This window comes from Fimicolochytrium jonesii, assembly GCF_025526975.1.
Source record: "Fimicolochytrium jonesii strain JEL569 chromosome Unknown EV422scaffold_3, whole genome shotgun sequence".
NCBI classification, from domain to species: domain Eukaryota; kingdom Fungi; phylum Chytridiomycota; class Chytridiomycetes; order Spizellomycetales; family Powellomycetaceae; genus Fimicolochytrium; species Fimicolochytrium jonesii.
This window is the reverse complement of record NW_026515670.1, coordinates 725,116-742,663: the sequence shown is the minus strand read 5'-3', so window position 1 is coordinate 742,663 and position 17,548 is coordinate 725,116. Positions and strand designations below refer to the sequence as shown.

Sequence of the window (17,548 nt, the reverse complement as noted above, 5' to 3'; positions counted from 1 at the left end):
TTTTGAGTCCCGGGCGACGGTAATTAGTCGATTTACCTGCCTCGAACAGATCTGCGTATGTCGATCCTGGGTTGTGTAACTTGTGTTGCCAACTAACAGTGACGGTCGTTTGGGAAACTCCGCCGGCCAATTCGTGACAGCGTGTGGGAGCCAACGCTCTCATAACACTTATGAGCTTCCAATCTAGAGGCTGGATGTAGACCTGGAGAAGTGGATGAAGCCCTTCTGAAATTTTGTCGAATCGGGGATTCTTGGCGATTGATGAAAGTTTTTCCGGCAGCAAATTCCATAGAACTCACGCCATAGTCATACAAGGCAGAATAGACGGTCACCCAGCAAGGCCGTCCGCCTCACAGCGAGCGTGATTCGAGCTCATCGGCCTCAAGATTTGCCTTAGTCACGGTTGTTCATATACACCTACTACGTAGCTCTCGTGGAAACAAGGTCTGTCTCGATACCTGTAAGCGGACACCGCGCAAAAGAAGCCACTTTGTGGAAAGTCTACAGCCTGCTATTCGCAGTATCTGCTTAACTCATAGGCGGCCACCCTTCCGAATGGGGAGACGCCACGAGATGAACGTTGGTAAAGTCTGCACGGCTCGCTGCCCATTGGTGACCGCATACATCGATATCCGTGCAGCCTTACGCATAGGATGGATGTACGGCTGGCGAATAGGTGATGTTCCCTATGCAAGCATCGCTCTACGCGTGTGGCATTATTAAGCAGCGTACGCAAGCAGAACACACGGGAGTTGCGCATGCAGTCCGGGTCAAGAATGGTTCTATTCGTCAAGATACTCAGAAAGCTGATGTTCGATCGCCTGCCTCCAAGAGCTCATGATACGGGGATGATACGGGGATGCTTCCGACTCTTATTTAATAAGTACCAGATGTGGAGCCGGTAACGTTGCTCTACGCCTCCACCCATCACGTATGGAAGTTCGCGAAGGCTACGTCGTTTGTTAACTTGTGTACCAGGCCCTCAAAACTCCATTCCCGCAGGCGGTATGATGCGCCTTTTCAATCCAAACCCCATTATGATGGTGAAGCCGCCCTGCCACACACCACCCACAGCCAAAACTACACCTAATCCTCTTTTCACCTTTCATTTATCCCACCACCCATTATTCTCCCTTGCCCCACGTCCATTGCGGCTCGTCACAGGGCCGTCATCTGCCCCGCTGGCAGTTACAGCCGCCGATTTTCCAGGAGCCGATGTCAGCTCTGATGTCGTTTTGGGTTTCGCTTTCTTCACAACCCGCAGTTGCACAACCCCGCCCACGACGCGAGTCTCAACGCCGTCCGGCGCAACATGCTTTGTGAGGGCCGCCATGTAGCGTGCATGTGACGCTGTGTTGATCGTCGTCGGTGAGGAATCCGGATCATGCGCGGAGGATGTCTGAGATGCAGATGAAGATGATGCGGATATCGGCGCAATATAACGCGACAGGTCGCGGTCTGGGAAAGTGAAGTACGCCTTGCTGATAATTTGCAGTACACGGTCGCCCAGATGTGGTTGGAGACGCTGCGTAGAAGAGTATTTGCATGAGCTGGAGTTCCCTCACCATAGAGATGAGATCGAGAAGTCAAATGCGACCGAACTCAACCGCGCAACCGCACAGTCCCACAGAGATACAGCAAAGGAGAAAACGAACCTCCAGAAACACCAACTCCCCCCAACTCGCACGTTCCCAATAGCCCGCCAACGCGACATAATCCACATCCGCTCTAACAGCTCTCGCAACGCCCATCGCAAACAGAACGCGCGGGTGGGATTGGAGGGGTGCAGGCGTTTTGCGATACGTTTGGAGGAGGTCGCGCGCGGGTGAGGTTGATGATTTGGGAGCGGTAGAGGAGGCGGCTGGAGGGTGCAAGGGACGGATGCCCGAAGCGTAGCAGCAGAGATAGAGGAGCATGAAGGATGTGAATTCTGCTCGGCGAGGGCTGAATGTTTGTGCGTCCTGCGGTACCACAAGTACGTTTAGGACTGCGTCGTGAAGAGGGATACGTAACGGAGAGGCAAACATACCCGCCCATCCAACACATCGTACATCCGGCCAACCAGCGCCGCCAGCGCTTTGAGCATTTCTGCAAAATTGCGGGCGCGCAAGCTCACGTCAACGGATAGTTCGTAGACATCACGCATAAATGTGTCGGTTGCGTCGCTGGCCGTCAGGGCTTCCCGTAACTTGCCTATTACATCAGTTACATCCGTGAGCTCGAGAAAACGCAGTCCCATGCACGATGGAGAGGAGGTACATACGCAGCTTAGCTACTAGCGAATCAAAGTGGTTGGCTTTACGCTCGGAGGGTGGGACTTCACAAAGCCTCTTATACTGCATCAGGATCAATGGTTAGTGCACATATCCCATAATGCGACCCAAGAGACCCCTGGCACACGAGATTCTTATGTCTTCTGGGCCATACCAACCTGCCTCACCCAGCGAGCCAGTCCCTAGCAATGGAACGCACCTGCTCGAGAACGTAAGCGTAGAATGATTCTTGTACAGACCGCGTCTTCGCCCTGTTCATGAAAAGAACGGCGGGAATCTCAGCAAGATTGTCATGCCCTGTCGTTTCCTGAGCTCCATAGCTCGGCATCCAATCCTCCACAGTCTCTGTCCCTTTCCAGTAGGCCTCCATGACGGCTGAGTGAACCTCGCGCGAAGTTCAAACTCTGACACTGCTGTTCGTTTTGCCCACTCCTTGTACATGACATTGACCAGGCTTCTGTTCTACACACTCCTCGCTCCTCCTCGATGTCCCAAATCCACACTCGCCCACCCACGACCACTCCTGGGGTGCCCAGCGAACGGAAGATGAAACCCACCTTTCCACATCATCCCGTCCCCCCACTTCATTCATCCGACTCATCAATGGCAGGGCATCGAACTCATGCTGTACGTTCCGTAATGCCGGCGCTGGCCGGAGTCTATCCGGACCTCTCGCCACATGAGAGTCGCTCGTCGATGCAGGTGGTGGTGTTGACCACGATGGCGCTGGTAAGCCCGTCGCGGTTGAGTCGTTACCCCATGCGGGCCGGGACTGATTACCCCACGACGAGCTGTTGCCTCTCGTTGTAGCCCCGCCTCGAGTCCACGGTCTGCTTCGGCCTCGTCCGCCGCGGGTCCATGGCTGGGCTGGTTGCTGTTGTTCGTTCGGCGGTTGCGGTGGTGGCGGAGTTGAATCATCTGAGTGGTTTCGCTGACTGTATGCGGCTCTGTCGGCACCGCGCCGCTGGCTCATCTCCTTCAAGGTGCTTGTATTGTTTCCACTTCTTCGCTGTTCTCCTCCCGGGAATAAGGGCTAGTCTGCTTGCTCTGTTGCTCAGTCCAGGGAAACCGTGAAATGCCAGAATCCCACGCACACGCGTATGTATGGAGCATGGACTTGCTCGATCGTCGACTATAGGACTGAACCCTAGAGGACCCTGGACCAAACGTGCCTTCAAGCGCCGAGGGTAATGATTGAGTGAGGCAAAATTTTTCGAACGTGCTATGTACAGGAAATGAAACAAAATCGTGCTGTGGTCTACAATACCCTCCTCTATCAACACCTAACCTAACCCTGACCAGGCTACTAATATTTCAGGAAGAGGTGACAACAGCCTCCGAGGCTGTTGGAACTGCCTGTACAGCAGCCGCTGCAGTACGCCGTCCCGCCGGTCTCGGTTTCCTCTCCTTCGCCGGCCCTCCATGGTTAGGCGTCCAGGGACCTAACGAGTCCTTCGCATAGAAATCCATCGGGTATGCTTCCCGCCAAGCCGTGTTGCTCAGCACAACAGCCGCCTCGTAAGGAGTCAGAAGCGGCTTCTCGAATGCGTACCCCCAGTCTATTGATAGCCGCGGGCAGGCGACTTGGATCCAGGCGTCGATGGAGGCGAATTGGGCGAGTTTGGACGGGAAAATTTCGGTTAGGAGGACTGTCGTATAGCTCAGATTGCGGGATGTGAGCTCTGCTTTCAGGTACTGCAAATAAACGATGGTGAGTCTCACGCGCAATGCAACTCCCACCGTACAGCAAAGTGGTTACCTCTAAAACTTTCGGGCTGCCTTGTCTTCCAAGGGTGCCCATGATGAGTCCAAAGTGCTTGGCGTTCTGCGCCTGCTCCACCGCATGCTTTCGCAAAGCGTGCATCTCCTCGTGCTCGTACCGCTCGCGAGTAAACACTTTAGAGTATGGGTCGTAGCGATATGCCGGCAAGGTCGGATTAGCAATCATAATGGCTTCCAGGTGAAAACGGCCGTCGCCCAGATATCTGAGAAGAAATGATGAGCGATGGATCTGGAAAGTCCTTCTCCTACGCGCACCCAACTTACATTAGGACGTCATGCCCTTCCAGGCGCGGAGCCGTGCAACCCAAGATTTCTCCCGGTGACAGAGGCTTCGACTGAGGCACGAACACACCATAATCCTGCTCTAGCTCTCGCTTCGCGCTCTGTAACGATGACAAGAACTGCACCGTCGCCACCACCACAAGCTTCGTTCCCGCATCGAAATTGTGTCGTACGGTCTCTACAAAGTGTGTCGTATCGATGCCGATATCCACAAAGACATACATTGTCTTGATAGGTGTAACATCAACAGGAACCAGACAACTGTGTCCGTAGTGTACCATGAAGTCACATCCGAGCGCCCGAGCAGTGAAATCGTCGACACAACATGCACCATAAGTCACGTCTCCCATGACAACCGTCTCCACCTGGGCGAAGCGTTGCAGGATATCCGATATGGCGAGTGAGAACATGAGCAGCCCTTCAGGGAACTGCAAAGCGACGTTCTTCGCTCCCTGTTTGGATATCTGCCATATCGTTTTGTGGATTTCAAAGTTGTAATTCGACGGAAGCTGTGCTATGGCTTTGTTGAGCGCTTCGTCGTTTAAGATGCTATCGGGTATCTGGTTCGCTATTCGCGGTCCAAGTTTGGCGCTGGGAGAGGCCGCTATAAACCAAGTGAACTTTGAACGTCAGTACGAGTGTACCATGCCATCGAAACATGCAGCCAAAGACACCAAACTCTCCAACCTGGTACAAGAGCATCCTCGATATTGCCTGAGATATTTGAGGCTGTTGAGGCTCCGGTTTTGCGGCCAGTTCCGACAAACCGCTTTCTCGCTTGTGCAGCCCTCGCTGTAGTGGTTTTCTCCGGCGCAGCGACGTTTCCTTGGACCACATCAGTTACGGGAAGTTGACGTGGCTGCCCTTCCTCAGTAGCAGCGGTAGAAGGACCCATTGCAAGTGACGAACGTAGTACTATAGAAACGTTGTGTTGAACCTTCCAATTGCCCAGTTCGCAGTTGTGGTTTGGTTTCTTCACAATTGTTATGACTTGTGAACCAAGAGAACGCGTAAAGTGAGTTTATTTCAGGTAAGGAATTCGATCACATGACCAACATAACAATTCGTTCGGGTCGCGCAAACGTAAGCAGCAGCTGAATTTCAACTCCGACCGACCGCGTTTGTTCGGTTTCTCCCATCGCCAACCCTCTCGCTCCGGCTATTAAAAGAGTGGTCCTCTCCCGTCCTCTCAACTTTTTTCCTCTATCGAATTTCTCTTCAGCTCCTCCAAGCAAGGCAAGGCGGCGTTAAATGGCCTTCCCGGCGTTGATGGCCATTATACGGCACCACTCACTTTCTATTCCCCATTTCTCACCCACGATATGTCGCCGTCACAAGAGTTTCATTCCTGGCCGGAATCTGCACGGGAAATGGAGCATAATAGTATCCAGGTTGCTGTCCGACCTTCCAGCTGCTCATGTTTTGCATGTAAAGCTTCAGCTCCGGGAAGTGGACTCGATCTCCTTGAAAGCGCCCGCATTCGAAAGGTATGCTGTACAAGCACGGATCATCAAGTTGCACTTGTATTGGCGGGGACAAGTGGAAACAGGATGTCGCCAGTCAGTTCCTTAGATGGGTGTCAGCATATCACACAATCTGCGGTAATCAAACCAGATGTGTAAACGCCGTAGGTCTTTATCAGGGCTCCTGCTTGTCGAGCAAAGAACATCGAAGGCAAATTTGGGACCTCCGAGGGCTCGCTTGCCACAAGAAACATGTTCATGAAGGAGGATGCGCGTACAAAATCAGCTTGCTTGCAGACTAATCTACAGATAAGCTTCAACGTTGCATAGTATAGACATTCTCCGCGTGGAATGGCTCCCACCGCCTCGGTCAACCCATCCACTACACTACTTGAGAATGGTGCGAGACACAGCCGGGAGATGAAACCGAACCAGCAACGAGACGGCAGAGGGTAAGCTCCGCTGACCGTGAAGTACTCATAGTGTGTGGTGATTCTGTGATTGGGATAATTCCATGCTCAACATACAAAAACACAGAAGGTATACCCAACCGTCTTTTTTGCGTTCTTGGAGTTGGGAACGGGCCCACCTGTCACTTCAAAGAGCTGGACGTCGGCCCCAAGTCCTCCAAGATGGGGAGTCCATTAGCCAGCTCGAAGGAAATCCCAGCGGCACTAGATAATGTCGTCTGGGTCCACTTCCGTCTAGGCAAAGGTCGTCGTTGGTGCCCTTGTCCTTACAATACCTGAGCGAACAGATGATTCCCAAGTTCTTCCCCGGACTCAGACCGGGAAGTTTCCGCATATCCATACCACAAGCATCCCGGTTTGCGTTACCGCGGGCATGGGTAAACCTCCTGCGCAGAATTAGAACGACAATTTGTTGCTCGTTTTAATCCGGCTGGTTGGCGAGATGCCAGCACGCATATTCTCGAAGAATCCAGGGCAAATCTGCAAGGGTCATAGCGGTCTTCGCACTGCTACCTTTCCATTGATCACAATAGCGTCCGCGCCACTTCTCGGCCTTCTGACATGCCAGCCGTATACATACAGCTCTTCGTCTCTGAGGGTACACCTTCCAAAACATTCCTAAAAATTGCGGCTGAACTGCTGGCTGGCAGCGTCGACGGTCTTCTGAACTGGGAGGATCGTCCATGTACTGCCGCTTCAGGCCACCTCCGATATATATGACCCTGGAGCATACGCAAAGGGAGACGGGCAATTATGACCGGGATAGTGGTGGACGTTGCCCAGGGTTCCCGAAGTTGGGCGCATGGTCCCGGCCGATGCGCGAGTTGACTCGCTTCCGACAGCAATTCCATTAGTGGCGGAGGTCCTCCCAAAATGCTCCTCAGCTCCTTCTCCATATCTGCTGACGCCAAGGTCCCAGCTCGAGTGAAAATCTAACTCAAAGTAGCCCGATTCGGTAAGGAATCGTATATCCTCATACACATTCCGACATCATCTTCAAGTGGCAACTTGATAATCGACCATTTTCGCCACTCGGGAACTGCCAGTGAGACCTCCACAGTTCAGAGGCAGCGTGTGCTCCGAGCCCAAGGAAATACCGTTTTCCTTTCAGACCTTGGCATCATAAACGCGTCCCTTCGTTTTTGCGATATCGTTGTTACCAATGGCGTGCTCTTTCAATTTCAGAGACAGGCGCGAGAGCTCCGACTGGTCCACTTTCTCAGACATGACTCCATAACAAGTAGGGCGAAAAAGCGCCGCCCTCTCCTGCCACCATGTCTCCACTCCCATCTACATCTCACCCCGTTACGACTCCCCAGCCAAAACCAGCGGAGTCTTCCGCGCGACCGAGACCCATACCCGAATCTGGGTTAGTTCGAAGTCGCAACGCATCCACGACCTGTCCTGAAGTGCAGCGTATGGGTGACAAGAAGGCGTCAACAATCAGATCACGCAGATCTCTCGAGAAGTCGCGTGTGCCTTTTCAGTTCCTTGGTTCTGTCCTAAATCATCTGAACGAGAGACTTCATCACTTGGGAGTTCCGTTTGCGCTTTCCGTCTCTGCTTCGAATGCCGTCCGTGCAGTCAGGAAAAATTCGATAATACTGTCCTCAATGTTCATCCTTATGCCGCTTGCTCAGCCCAACGCGCTAATGCGACCAGGTCTTCTAACAAGGAGCAGCTTAACAGGTAGCTGCCGTACTTGCGGGAAGAAAGGCAAGGTTGATTCGCGAATGTATCAAGAAGTTCGATGAGAAAGCTCACCCCACCAACGTCCGCGACCGGAGATCATGGCCCGCCAGATTTGGGAAATCAGCTTCCGTTGCAGTTGCAGTGGGCCCTAGGGTCACGGCGTCGACAACATCGACACCGTATCAGGAGTCCGAGACCCTGATCGATAAGCCATGTGCTGTAGATATAGCCCTCCCACCACCTTGCTTCCTCCGCCTTGCGACAGCCTCTCCACGTGAAGTCCGCTTCGGAGAGCACACTTTCTGGACATCCCAGACGCAGAAGTGACACCGCAAACATTCGAAGGTGTCCATATTTCACGCGGGCGATGGACTAACACCCGTCCTCCTCAGATACTGAGCAGAGCGGCGAACGACGGGTCTGGTGAGTTCTTTCCCTCTCGATTTGGAGGCAAGCATCTCCTACGCTACTTGACTTTTTCGTACTCGCGGCTTCCTCCAGTCCCACTCTCCGGGACCGCTGTTAGGCACTATAGAATCGTTTGGCATTCCGAATACAGTCGATCAAAGACATTGTATCGAAAACCGGAGGCCAAAGCCCGTCAACAACCGCTGTTCGTTTGGAATCTGTTTGCCCGCAGGCAACCCCCTCGTCCGTGTGAGTGTGCGACAAGAGGATCTGCCGGTCTCCCCCGCCGGTCTCAACCGTCGCTGCACAACGTCGGCCATATACCGGGGCAGGCCATACAGCTTCCCACTGCGTCGTGGCGTCGAAACCTGTCCGCTACCTCCAACTCCCAACCTTCGGCATATCCTGTATATATGTCGTTCTCGCCGCGAGCTTGTGTTCTTCTGATGAGCCTGTTCCTGGGGCGTGGAAGTTGTGGAGACGTGGGAAAGCGCAGATGTGACCTTGTCGTGTTTTGGCCTGTTCCTCCCAGTGTTCCTCCCAGGCTCCCAGCGTCTCGCACTCCTTCCATTGCGTTCGTCCTGCTCTCATGGCCGCAAACAACAATACAAACTTGGACTTCGTATGTATCTCCACCCTTATCCCAGCACTCCTGATCTCTAAGTCCCTTCCCTTCCACGCCGTTCAAGGCTTGTCGCTTTCACACGCTAACGATTCTTCGGCGTTGAAACCCAGTTTGCCCTTTTGCACGCCGTCCAGTTAGCTCAACAGCAGCAGGCTTCGCCTTCGCCTTCTCAGCAGCCGGCGACAGCTATACAAATAGCGAATCAGGTTCACTCTGCAGCTCCGGCATCTCAACCACCTCTGCTTCCGTTTTCACCTTCCACTCCGCAAAATGCTCCGGCACTGGGACGCCCGACCACGCCCCTCGGTTCCCCGCAGCTCTACAAACATCTGGATGTCGATAGCATGACCTCGGAAGAACGCAGGCTGCTGATCTCGCAGCTTGCCCCGGGATCAGGTTTGGGCTCCGGTCCCAACTCCACTTTCAGCGCATTTGGGAGCGTGTCATCACCGTTATCGACAAGTATGCCTACGACCCTGACAGGAACGTCACTGTCCTTCACTTCGAGTATTCCCATGCTCCCGCAGATCCCCGCGAGTTCTAGTGCGTCGTCCTTTCCGCCTTCATATTTCTCATTCCCGGCCACGTCTATACCGAATGCGTCGGCACCACAGGGTCTCACCACCACCACGGCTCCAGCGGACTGGCCAATACCACAGTTCCACCCAGGCAGCATACCGCTCGTGTACAACAACCCGTACGGCATGCAACCCTTCTCCCAAGCGCACATCCAGGCCCTCGCGCAGGCGCAGGCGGGGATGTTACTGCAGCAGCAGACCAAAGCAAACATCAAAGATACCCCGACTCTCAACCGAGTTCGCACAGCCTTCACTTCTGGGAGTGGGAGTGGGAGTGGGATTGGAACCCCGTCGAGAGGCATACATACCCCGCCGACATCTCAGCTGCCGCGGTCCGCAATACCCGGATCGTCGACATCATCGTCTTCGGCGCAGAAACGGCCGGGACAGAGTTTGAGCGCGGCGTCGTCGAAGCGGTACCGGGCGCGCGCGAAAGCTGCGTCAGTTGGTAAGTATTCTGGAAATCATCGCTTATTTTACTATTAGATCTTCCCCTCATGTTGACATTCCCCTATCTAGCCCCAGCACCCTTCGTCCCCGTCCTAACCCCACAACAGCAAGAGCACATCAGCACCATCAAGCACCGGTACGTCATAGCACTATCTCATCCCCAACACCCCTTTGTCTCAATCAACTTACACGCATCTCCCCATCATCACGCAGCATGCACGAAGCCCTCCACGCCGACCAAACAGCGGTCCTCAAACCCAACCAAACGCCATTCACGTCCCGCGAAGACGCCATCAAGCGACTGTTGCCCTACCATGTATACTACGTACCTAAGGATGAGGCCAGGGCGTTGACGGATGCTGAGGCGGGTGGTATGTACTGGGCCGGAGCGCAAGTGGTTGTCGGAATTTGGATGTATTACTCATGGGCTTCTTTGGGATCGTATAGTTCCTAGTGCAGAGGACTTGGTCGCGCGAGCAACACAGCTGGTACACGAATTCAACCAGTGGGCGCTTGTTGAGCCGGTACGTTTCCGTTTAACCCCAGACCTCTCTTTTCTACGTATGATTTTGACCTGTTATCGCTTGCAGCCCCCACCATCACGATACACACTACTTGCGGAGCAACTGGTGGAGGAAGACGGGACGGGGTTCAGTAGTTTTGTGGGCACGGATGAGGTGGATATCGTAGATTCGGCCTGATGTGTCGGTGTAAGGGCAGAGGGAGCGAGGGTGGGATGCAGAAAGACCACATCCAGTTCGATCTTCGACGGAGCTCTCGAGTTGGCGCTTACACGTCAAGTCGAAGTCGACATTCCATAGCCCGACACCGACAACACGTGGCTGTTTGTAAATATTTGATTGCGAAATGACATATCAGGATATGGGTATAGGTATTAGAACAGAAGGAGGGCGGCTGCTTTTACCATGCCGTGTCCATCGTGCCAGACCCATTCCTCTGGGAGTACGAAAAGGCCTATATGTGTCGCTTTTCCTATCCTACTCTGCTCCCAAAGACCCGCAGACTACACAAGGGCAACCCCCAATGATCAACTCATTCTCACCGACGACGCACCCCCGGCGACCTCTCCTGCCTCCTCTCCCGCCTCGAGGGCGACCGCGATCTAGACCGGGACCTGTCCCTCCTGCCCTTACCGGTCGAGTACCGTGACGGTGGCGACCTAGAAGACCGACGACGCCGATCACGTCGCTCCATTGACCTCGACCGTGATTGGGACGGGGATCGATGACGCCCCGACGACTGGTAACGGTCATCACGTGGGGCGGTTCGCTGCCGGTTGCGGCGTCGATCGGTACGGTCTCGCGAGCGGGAGCGGGAGAGTGAGCGGGTGGTGCGTTTGTGCTTTGACTCACGACCGTAGTCCGAGCGGGATCCCCTGCGCTCTGGGGTTGAAGATCTGTCCCGATGACGGCTGGATTTGGTGGGTCTATCCCGCTGGGGAGTTTCGCTTCTTCTATGCTCCCTATACCGCAGTTCGCGCTTTCCTTCTGATCTGGTGGGTGACCGGGATGGTGGGCGGGCCTTGCGAGGTGGGGAGGGACATGGGTCGTGACTGGCGCTGAATATGAAGATCGTCAGTCGACAGGCACGATGAGAATCAGAATCGAACAACGGCTCTCCCCATCAATGCGACTCACCTTTGACTGGCCCCCGCAATTGAATCCTGCATCCCGCGCTGGAAAAGATTTTGTTCTGCAACTTTGCGCTCCTGTATCCGTTCATCCGCTGCGACTGTTTAACAAAACGTCGCAAAGCGTCACGAAGGAGGAGCCAAATGGGAATGAAGAACCGAGAACGCACAATTTAGCGCATAGATCACTATAGGCGTAGCCGACAGCGGCAAGACATCCAAAGCCCCACTCTCGCAAACATCAAATACTCAGGCGAACGATGATCTGACTTTGTTTTTCCAGAGCTTGCTGCGCTTTCGCTTTTAGCTTTTGCATCATTGTCATTTTCGCTGGTGGTGCTGGGGTGGTGGTTTGTGGGCGGGAGGGTCCTGCTGGATTGGGGGATCTGCCGTGTATAACATTCTTTTAGCTGCTGCTAATTATGCGCGATGCAAATTCATCGTTCCTCACCTCTCTGCGTGTTCCTCGTGGGCGTATACTTCTTCGGAATGATCATAGCCTTTGCCTGGTCTGGACGAATCAGAGGAAGGTTCGATCGCAAACTCCGTGATGAATTCCATGGCATCCGGGCCAGCCTCCTCGGCTCCGGCTTGGTTCGCAATGCCTTGGTTTCGGCCTGCCGGCGACAAACTCCTGCAAAATACAACCCACTGTGAGACTCTCTGCACCCGTCATCAACAGCCCAAAGTGACGTACGGTACCTAGCATACGGTGCGTACGACGGACTAGCACGCCGAGACCGCGGCGGCGATGCGTTGGACTGATGTTTGAAACCCTTCCTTCCTCTCGCAGAGGTTCCACCTTCACTCACAACGGATATTTGAAGACTATCATAAAAGTCTGTAATGCCGTACGTTTTCCCTAAAGCGTTCAAGGAGGCGATACTGTCCTCATCATCAAGCTCAAGGCTCGCGCCAGGCTTAGGAGGAGGAAGACGCGTTTCGGCGGGGGGCTCCTCGTCCAAACTGTCATCGTCCTCCTCCTCTTCATTTGGCTTCGCGATGGATGTGCCCGCGTAGGTGAATCCTATAGCTGCTTTCTCGGTCTTTGCGGGGCTGCATTCGAACCTGACTGTGAGTGAGAGGCTGGAATACGCGGGCTTCGAGTGATGTGCGACATACCCTTGTTGAGATGTCGATCCGTCCCCACCGTTCCTCCGCACTAGCAGCTCATTCCAGTTGTCATCGATACTTTTCAGTAACTCTTCCTCCGATTCTGGACACATCCATCAGTACACAATGGACTTTCCCATCTCTCAGCGTTCGCCCTAGAAGGAACGTACTTCCTAAATGCTCGTTCTCCAACAAATCCCTGTAGCATTCGAAGTTCAACTCATCGTCTTCTCCATCCCCTTCGCTGTTGTCGTCATTCGGGCGGTTTGTAGGGATGAAATCGAGCAGCTGGCGGCAGTCAAATCTGCATTTGGCAGGGTATATTGATGGAGTCAGGACCTAATATCAAGACGTCGGGAATCTCAAAGAGCGACGCGTGCATTGTCCAACTCTTTTCGCTGTATCAGATGCATCGATTCGACCTGTCGATTGTAGTCTCCCCATCGCCCTGCCACTTTGACCTGAAGCACGATAGAAACTTAGCTTCCTGACATCATGGACCTGGAAACCTCATGGCTCGCAAACTTACAGATTCGACTCGTTCTCGTTGTAATAGAACTGTTGAGCGTCAGGGAAAGTTTGACCTGGTGATCATCCACATAACGCGTCAGAAAAAACTTGCAAGGTTCGGAGGACAACAGCCGGGAACTCACATTGCGTGCCGGTGATACGTAAGAGGTGAGCGGGATCTGCTAGTTTGGACTGGGAGCCATAGAGTCGAGAACTTTCAGTCGCTGCGTCAAGAGAAAACATATCGGGTTTTCCTGAACTCCACCTTGTAGTAGATTGCACGCCGCTGAGCTCTAGCTTTGTAGTCAACCAATTTCGCGTTGAGCAGCTTCTCCTGCTTCCTCTAATCAAAGTTGACGTTGTGTATCAGTACGAAGTTTGTGCATCTCCAAATTCGATCGTGGGAAAATGCGCTATTCTCACCGCTTCATGCCACATTTTTCAGACACTGGAAGCAAGACAAAGGAGAACACGGTAAGAGAAGACAAGAACCCTGACGGTAAGCTGTAAGCACAGAGAGCCGGAGACCCACCTGCACTTCAACGGATGGTCGACTATGTTTCTTCACGCCTTCTAGGTTTCTTCACAAGTGGCAAGTTGATGAACTTGTAGGCGTTGCGTCGACTGTGCCACCCCTGCAGCCTCACGCGTTTGCCCTTTTGCCCGACTTTGACTTTCTTGTTCCCAGTTCGAGCAAGTCCTTCAAGTTTACATTCCGGCTACCCATCCCCCGCCGGTTTCTCGGCGTTAAAGTGAGTTTGACTTCAGGGTGGACTCTTTCACAGACGGGTCCAGTCGACCGGTCCCCTCCGACATAACCGCGGAGAAGGGCTCAGCCCCACAAACAGCTTCGGCGCTTATTTCGCCTGAATAGGACCGGCGTCGCTTTGTTCGGGCTGCTAACCTGCTGAGGGCATTGCCATACAACAGTAAGCTCTGAAGCTTCACAGGGAGGAGGACTCAGGACTGTCAGCCGCGAGATTACTGTACTCGCTGTTAAATACGATAATTGCACACCGTCGAAGACGCATCGCGGTCGAGAGACACATCTGCCAGGATGACGGCGACCCTATCCCGGTCTTTTTCGAAGGACTTCCGCGAGTTCGGCATCACAGATGTTTCCGACAGAGCGGCCATCATTGAGAAACTTGTAAATCAGGAGTGGGAAATGAAGGACCTTCGGGAACAGCTTCACGCCTCAGAGTCTGAACGAGCAAAACTCGTTAGCGTGAACAAAATACTTCGCGAGCATATGAGCATGCACAACCATCTGCAGGAGCAGCTTAGGAACGCGCTGAAGACTTACGATGAGATTTCCGCAAAGGTGACGGACCACGTCAAGCTCGCCGAGAGGCTCCACGGCCTCGTCGGTGAACCTGTCTCGCGAGCCAAATCATTCTCCGTCTCCGGGACCGGGAACCAGTATTCTCCGTTTCCCGAGGGATCCGTCTCTTCACCGCTTCCACGAGGGGGGCCGTCTGGAGGTGGCACAAGCGAAAAGGGTTTCGTTGCCGCACTGAAACAGGAAGAGGCTTCCTGGTTTCCCACATCGCCCGTCGTTGGGAAATCCAGACGTGGGTCAGGAAACAATATTGCGGTGGCACGCAGCCCTTTCGCGGCCGACGACGCCATCGCCCTTCTGAAGATGTTTTCGCTGTTCGCAGAGTTTCCTGATGAGGTCCTGAACAGATTGGCTATGATTTCTTATGAGGTGGGTTGCGAAGAGGGACCCGAACGGTGGCGACGAGTCCGGCATCATTGTGGGTACAACCTACTGGGCGGGAAACGAGGAGGAAAGTCATGGCATGACAGGACCTGGCCATCTGCAGATGGGGCTCGCTGACTTCAACGAGGGGCGAGTACATCTAAGGCTCAACTAGAGATGTCCATGTTATTGAGGCCACCCGGGCGGGAGATTGTCTATTCAGCCGTTGGGGTTCCAGCATGGAAAGCGATGCATTATGCTCTCGAAACCACTGGCGTTGACCATTAGTCTCCTTGCAGATGTTCAGGACAGCAGGACAGCAGATTATAACCAAGGGAGAGATGGGCGCGGAGATTTATTTCTTGGCAAAAGGCGATGTCCATGTAATGGCCGCGGTTGTGGAAGGGGAAGCCGAAGAACCATTAGCGACTCTAAGCGACAGATCTTTCTTCGGGGAGCTGGGCGTCTGTGAGTACCTCTTTCATGCCCTGCAATTGTTAAGATAGCTCCAACTGACCGCGGTCTGGACTCTCCTCGCCAGTGTTTGACAAACCACGAACGGCCAACGTCCGCGCATCGACCGATTGCCATATCGTGGTCGTCACCAAGCAAAAGATCCACGACACGTTGCAATCGTATCCGGATCTTAAACAGCGCGTGGAAATGTTCGCTCATGACCGCGAGAAGTGGTGGTCTACCCGCGAATACAAGGCCGCATTTGGAATGGAGTTTATTGCCAATATCGCAAGGCAGGATATTACCAAGGTGAGAATCACAGCCTTCACTTGACTGGGAGGTCCTTCGCGCGTGTTACTGATACCCTCATCCCGCAGCTCCCTATCTTCGCAGAAGCCCCCGACGTCTTCCTGGAGAAACTAGCCCAACGGTGCACATCAGAGACCTTCGCACCCTCCAGCACCATCGTCCAGATTGGTGACGACTCCGACAGCATCTTCTTTGTCATCCGCGGGTCCGCCCTCGTCATCTCCGCCGAAAAAGTGGTGCACGCGGAGCTCGGCCCCGGCGCCTTCTTTGGCGAGCTGGGCATCATCCTCAACATCAACCGCACGGCTAGTATCGTGGCGAAGGAGGAGTGCTTTGCTCTGAAATTGACGAAGGAAAGCTTGATCGAGGTGCAGGAGGCGTATCCGGCGATCAAGGCGAAGATTCAGGACGCTGTCAATGAGCGGTTTGCGTTGTATCAGGAACGGTGCAAGCAGGTTGATAAGGCGCCTGAGCAGTTTGATGTTGAGGTTAGCAAGCAGCAATTGAAGAAGGTGCGTGGCGGATGGGAAACAGGGTGTGAGTTGTGGACTCCCAGTCCTGACGTTTTGTTTTCACCTAGCTTGGCATATTCCGCAACGTCGATGACATGATCATTGGCGAGCTTGCGCACTTGATGAAGCAGCAATCGTGGAAAAAGGGCGACAAGATCATAGAGTGTGGACAAAAGGCCGACAGGTATGCAGATCATGCGGAATGGCGCATGTCCAATTCTCTTCCTTGCCCAAGAAACATGAAATTCTTACACCATTTCCCATTTCCTTCCCCACCTTCACGCCCTTGCAGCATGTTCTTCCTAACCTCCGGCGAAATCGACGTCCTCTCCGAATTCGGCGAACAGATCGACCGCGCCTCCGGGCCCGACGCCTGGTTCGGCGAAGTCGCGCTCCTGCAAGACGTGCCCCGCACCGCGACCATCCGCGCCCGCTCCGAATGCTCCACGTTCATGTTCCGCAAGGACGATTTCATGGCCTTGTTGAAGAAGAACCCGGTCATTGCGGAACGGATCGAGGAGACGGCTAGGGATCGGTTGCAGGCGCATTTGATGAGGAATATTTTGGCTTGAGGGAGAACAGGGACGGGAGGGCTTCAGTGGACGATGGCACTTCCACTTCCATCTTTTTCTTTTTTTGGGACCATCTTTCATTCTTCGTTTTTGGACATAGTAGGGTTCTCTACGCAATAGTATTGCTGCATCCTTTTCCGAAAGCCCCATTCCGAGTCTTGGGTGAAGTCTCTGCTCCGACTGTTTTCGTGCAGGCTGCCATCATATCCGACGTTCATCCACTCTATCCTCGTCGGCCGACGGTAATGCATGCCGTCATCTCACATTGGGATTATAAAGCGCTCGTCGAAGCCGACGTACCTCCGCGCTTCCGATTGCAAAGGTCGCGGAACAATGAATTTTCCAATGACAGCTCGGAGAAATGGGGGAACACCTCCATCGGGATAAGCTTCAGGTACCTGCCCCCTTCACAGCTCGGGGTCGCTTTACGTCCACCCCACCCCAGGATGAATCCCGTCCGTTGTCTCTGGTTCAGGTATGGATCTCCTCCGCAAACGCTTTTTAGCGGCGGGTCACGCCCAAGAGGGTTGGCTCCAGCCTAACCGTCAATCCAGGCTCATCCTGCACGCGTTCCGCGATTACATAAGCCGCATCCCGTCTTTGACTGGTATTGCCCAACGACGGTAAGCGGTGGCTGAATTTATGAATCGACCCACATGACCGACATGAACAAACGTTCTAGATCTCAAGTTAGAGG

At 53.8% G+C, this 17,548-nt stretch overlaps 6 protein-coding genes across 6 annotated transcripts; 2 read left to right on the top strand and 4 right to left on the bottom strand.

The window, feature by feature from the left end:
- Window positions 1-1,461: 1,461 nt before the first annotated feature.
- EV422DRAFT_240327 (uncharacterized protein) lies at window positions 1,462-3,439 on the bottom strand. Its single transcript, XM_053065643.1, has 5 exons — window positions 2,831-3,439; window positions 2,473-2,524; window positions 2,264-2,336; window positions 2,030-2,193; window positions 1,462-1,961 (listed from the first exon to the last, which is right to left on the bottom strand). Exons 1-5 carry the CDS (start codon window positions 3,244-3,246, stop codon window positions 1,587-1,589), a joined length of 1,080 nt encoding a protein of 359 aa, XP_052928684.1. The 5' UTR covers window positions 3,247-3,439; the 3' UTR covers window positions 1,462-1,586.
- A 148-nt stretch (window positions 3,440-3,587) lies between these two features.
- Window positions 3,588-5,232, bottom strand: EV422DRAFT_564336 (putative diphthamide synthesis protein-domain-containing protein; the record flags this gene model as incomplete). The annotated part of the gene is made up of 4 exons (XM_053072189.1): window positions 3,588-3,968; window positions 4,033-4,258; window positions 4,320-4,941; window positions 5,025-5,232. The coding sequence occupies 4 exons, from the start codon at window positions 5,230-5,232 to the stop codon at window positions 3,588-3,590; spliced, it is 1,437 nt and encodes a 478-aa protein (XP_052928683.1).
- Window positions 5,233-8,834: 3,602 nt separating this feature from the next.
- On the top strand, window positions 8,835-10,916 carry EV422DRAFT_516977 (uncharacterized protein). Its single transcript, XM_053069419.1, has 5 exons — window positions 8,835-8,992; window positions 9,106-10,021; window positions 10,093-10,159; window positions 10,237-10,394; window positions 10,471-10,916. Exons 1-5 carry the CDS (start codon window positions 8,960-8,962, stop codon window positions 10,722-10,724), a joined length of 1,428 nt encoding a protein of 475 aa, XP_052928682.1. The 5' UTR covers window positions 8,835-8,959; the 3' UTR covers window positions 10,725-10,916.
- EV422DRAFT_240204 (uncharacterized protein) lies at window positions 10,904-11,814 on the bottom strand. Its single transcript, XM_053065642.1, has 2 exons — window positions 11,682-11,814; window positions 10,904-11,602 (listed from the first exon to the last, which is right to left on the bottom strand). The coding sequence occupies exons 1-2, from the start codon at window positions 11,711-11,713 to the stop codon at window positions 11,083-11,085; spliced, it is 552 nt and encodes a 183-aa protein (XP_052928681.1). The 5' UTR covers window positions 11,714-11,814; the 3' UTR covers window positions 10,904-11,082.
- EV422DRAFT_240203 (alternative splicing regulator-domain-containing protein) lies at window positions 11,815-13,947 on the bottom strand. The gene is made up of 11 exons (XM_053065641.1): window positions 13,830-13,947; window positions 13,721-13,745; window positions 13,563-13,640; window positions 13,441-13,489; window positions 13,317-13,371; window positions 13,210-13,248; window positions 12,958-13,091; window positions 12,797-12,890; window positions 12,377-12,730; window positions 12,126-12,308; window positions 11,815-12,060 (listed from the first exon to the last, which is right to left on the bottom strand). The coding sequence occupies exons 2-11, from the start codon at window positions 13,733-13,735 to the stop codon at window positions 11,916-11,918; spliced, it is 1,146 nt and encodes a 381-aa protein (XP_052928680.1). The 5' UTR covers window positions 13,736-13,745; window positions 13,830-13,947; the 3' UTR covers window positions 11,815-11,915.
- Window positions 13,856-17,246, top strand: EV422DRAFT_516964 (cyclic nucleotide-binding-like protein). The gene is made up of 7 exons (XM_053069418.1): window positions 13,856-13,889; window positions 13,986-15,008; window positions 15,302-15,470; window positions 15,544-15,767; window positions 15,836-16,279; window positions 16,348-16,463; window positions 16,572-17,246. The coding sequence occupies exons 2-7, from the start codon at window positions 14,355-14,357 to the stop codon at window positions 16,849-16,851; spliced, it is 1,887 nt and encodes a 628-aa protein (XP_052928679.1). The 5' UTR covers window positions 13,856-13,889; window positions 13,986-14,354; the 3' UTR covers window positions 16,852-17,246.
- Window positions 17,247-17,548: the final 302 nt, after the last annotated feature.

Excerpts from the sequence above, each read along its gene's own strand:
- EV422DRAFT_240327 (XM_053065643.1), bottom strand. The coding sequence starts at position 3,246 with ATGAGCCAGCGGCGCGGTGCCGACAGAGCCGCATACAGTCAGCGAAAC. Across the intron at positions 2,337-2,472 it reads ACGCTTACGTTCTCGAGCAG|TATAAGAGGCTTTGTGAAGT; the intron begins GTGCGTTCCATT and ends ATCCTGATGCAG. Across the intron at positions 2,194-2,263 it reads TTCGCTAGTAGCTAAGCTGC|GCAAGTTACGGGAAGCCCTG; the intron begins GTATGTACCTCC and ends CTGATGTAATAG.
- EV422DRAFT_516977 (XM_053069419.1), top strand. The coding sequence starts at position 8,960 with ATGGCCGCAAACAACAATACAAACTTGGACTTC. Across the intron at positions 10,022-10,092 it reads CGCGAAAGCTGCGTCAGTTG|CCCCAGCACCCTTCGTCCCC; the intron begins GTAAGTATTCTG and ends TCCCCTATCTAG. Across the intron at positions 10,395-10,470 it reads GACGGATGCTGAGGCGGGTG|TTCCTAGTGCAGAGGACTTG; the intron begins GTATGTACTGGG and ends GGGATCGTATAG.
- EV422DRAFT_240204 (XM_053065642.1), bottom strand. The coding sequence starts at position 11,713 with ATGCAGGATTCAATTGCGGGGGCCAGTCAAAG. Across the intron at positions 11,603-11,681 it reads ATTGCGGGGGCCAGTCAAAG|CGCCAGTCACGACCCATGTC; the intron begins GTGAGTCGCATT and ends CTTCATATTCAG.
- EV422DRAFT_240203 (XM_053065641.1), bottom strand. Across the intron at positions 13,490-13,562 it reads GGCGTGCAATCTACTACAAG|TCCAAACTAGCAGATCCCGC; the intron begins GTGGAGTTCAGG and ends TATGGCTCCCAG. Across the intron at positions 12,309-12,376 it reads TCGTACGCACCGTATGCTAG|GAGTTTGTCGCCGGCAGGCC; the intron begins GTACCGTACGTC and ends TGTATTTTGCAG.
- EV422DRAFT_516964 (XM_053069418.1), top strand. The coding sequence starts at position 14,355 with ATGACGGCGACCCTATCCCGGTCTTTTTCGAAGGACTTCCGCGAGTTC. Across the intron at positions 16,280-16,347 it reads GCAAGCAGCAATTGAAGAAG|CTTGGCATATTCCGCAACGT; the intron begins GTGCGTGGCGGA and ends GTTTTCACCTAG. Across the intron at positions 16,464-16,571 it reads TGTGGACAAAAGGCCGACAG|CATGTTCTTCCTAACCTCCG; the intron begins GTATGCAGATCA and ends ACGCCCTTGCAG.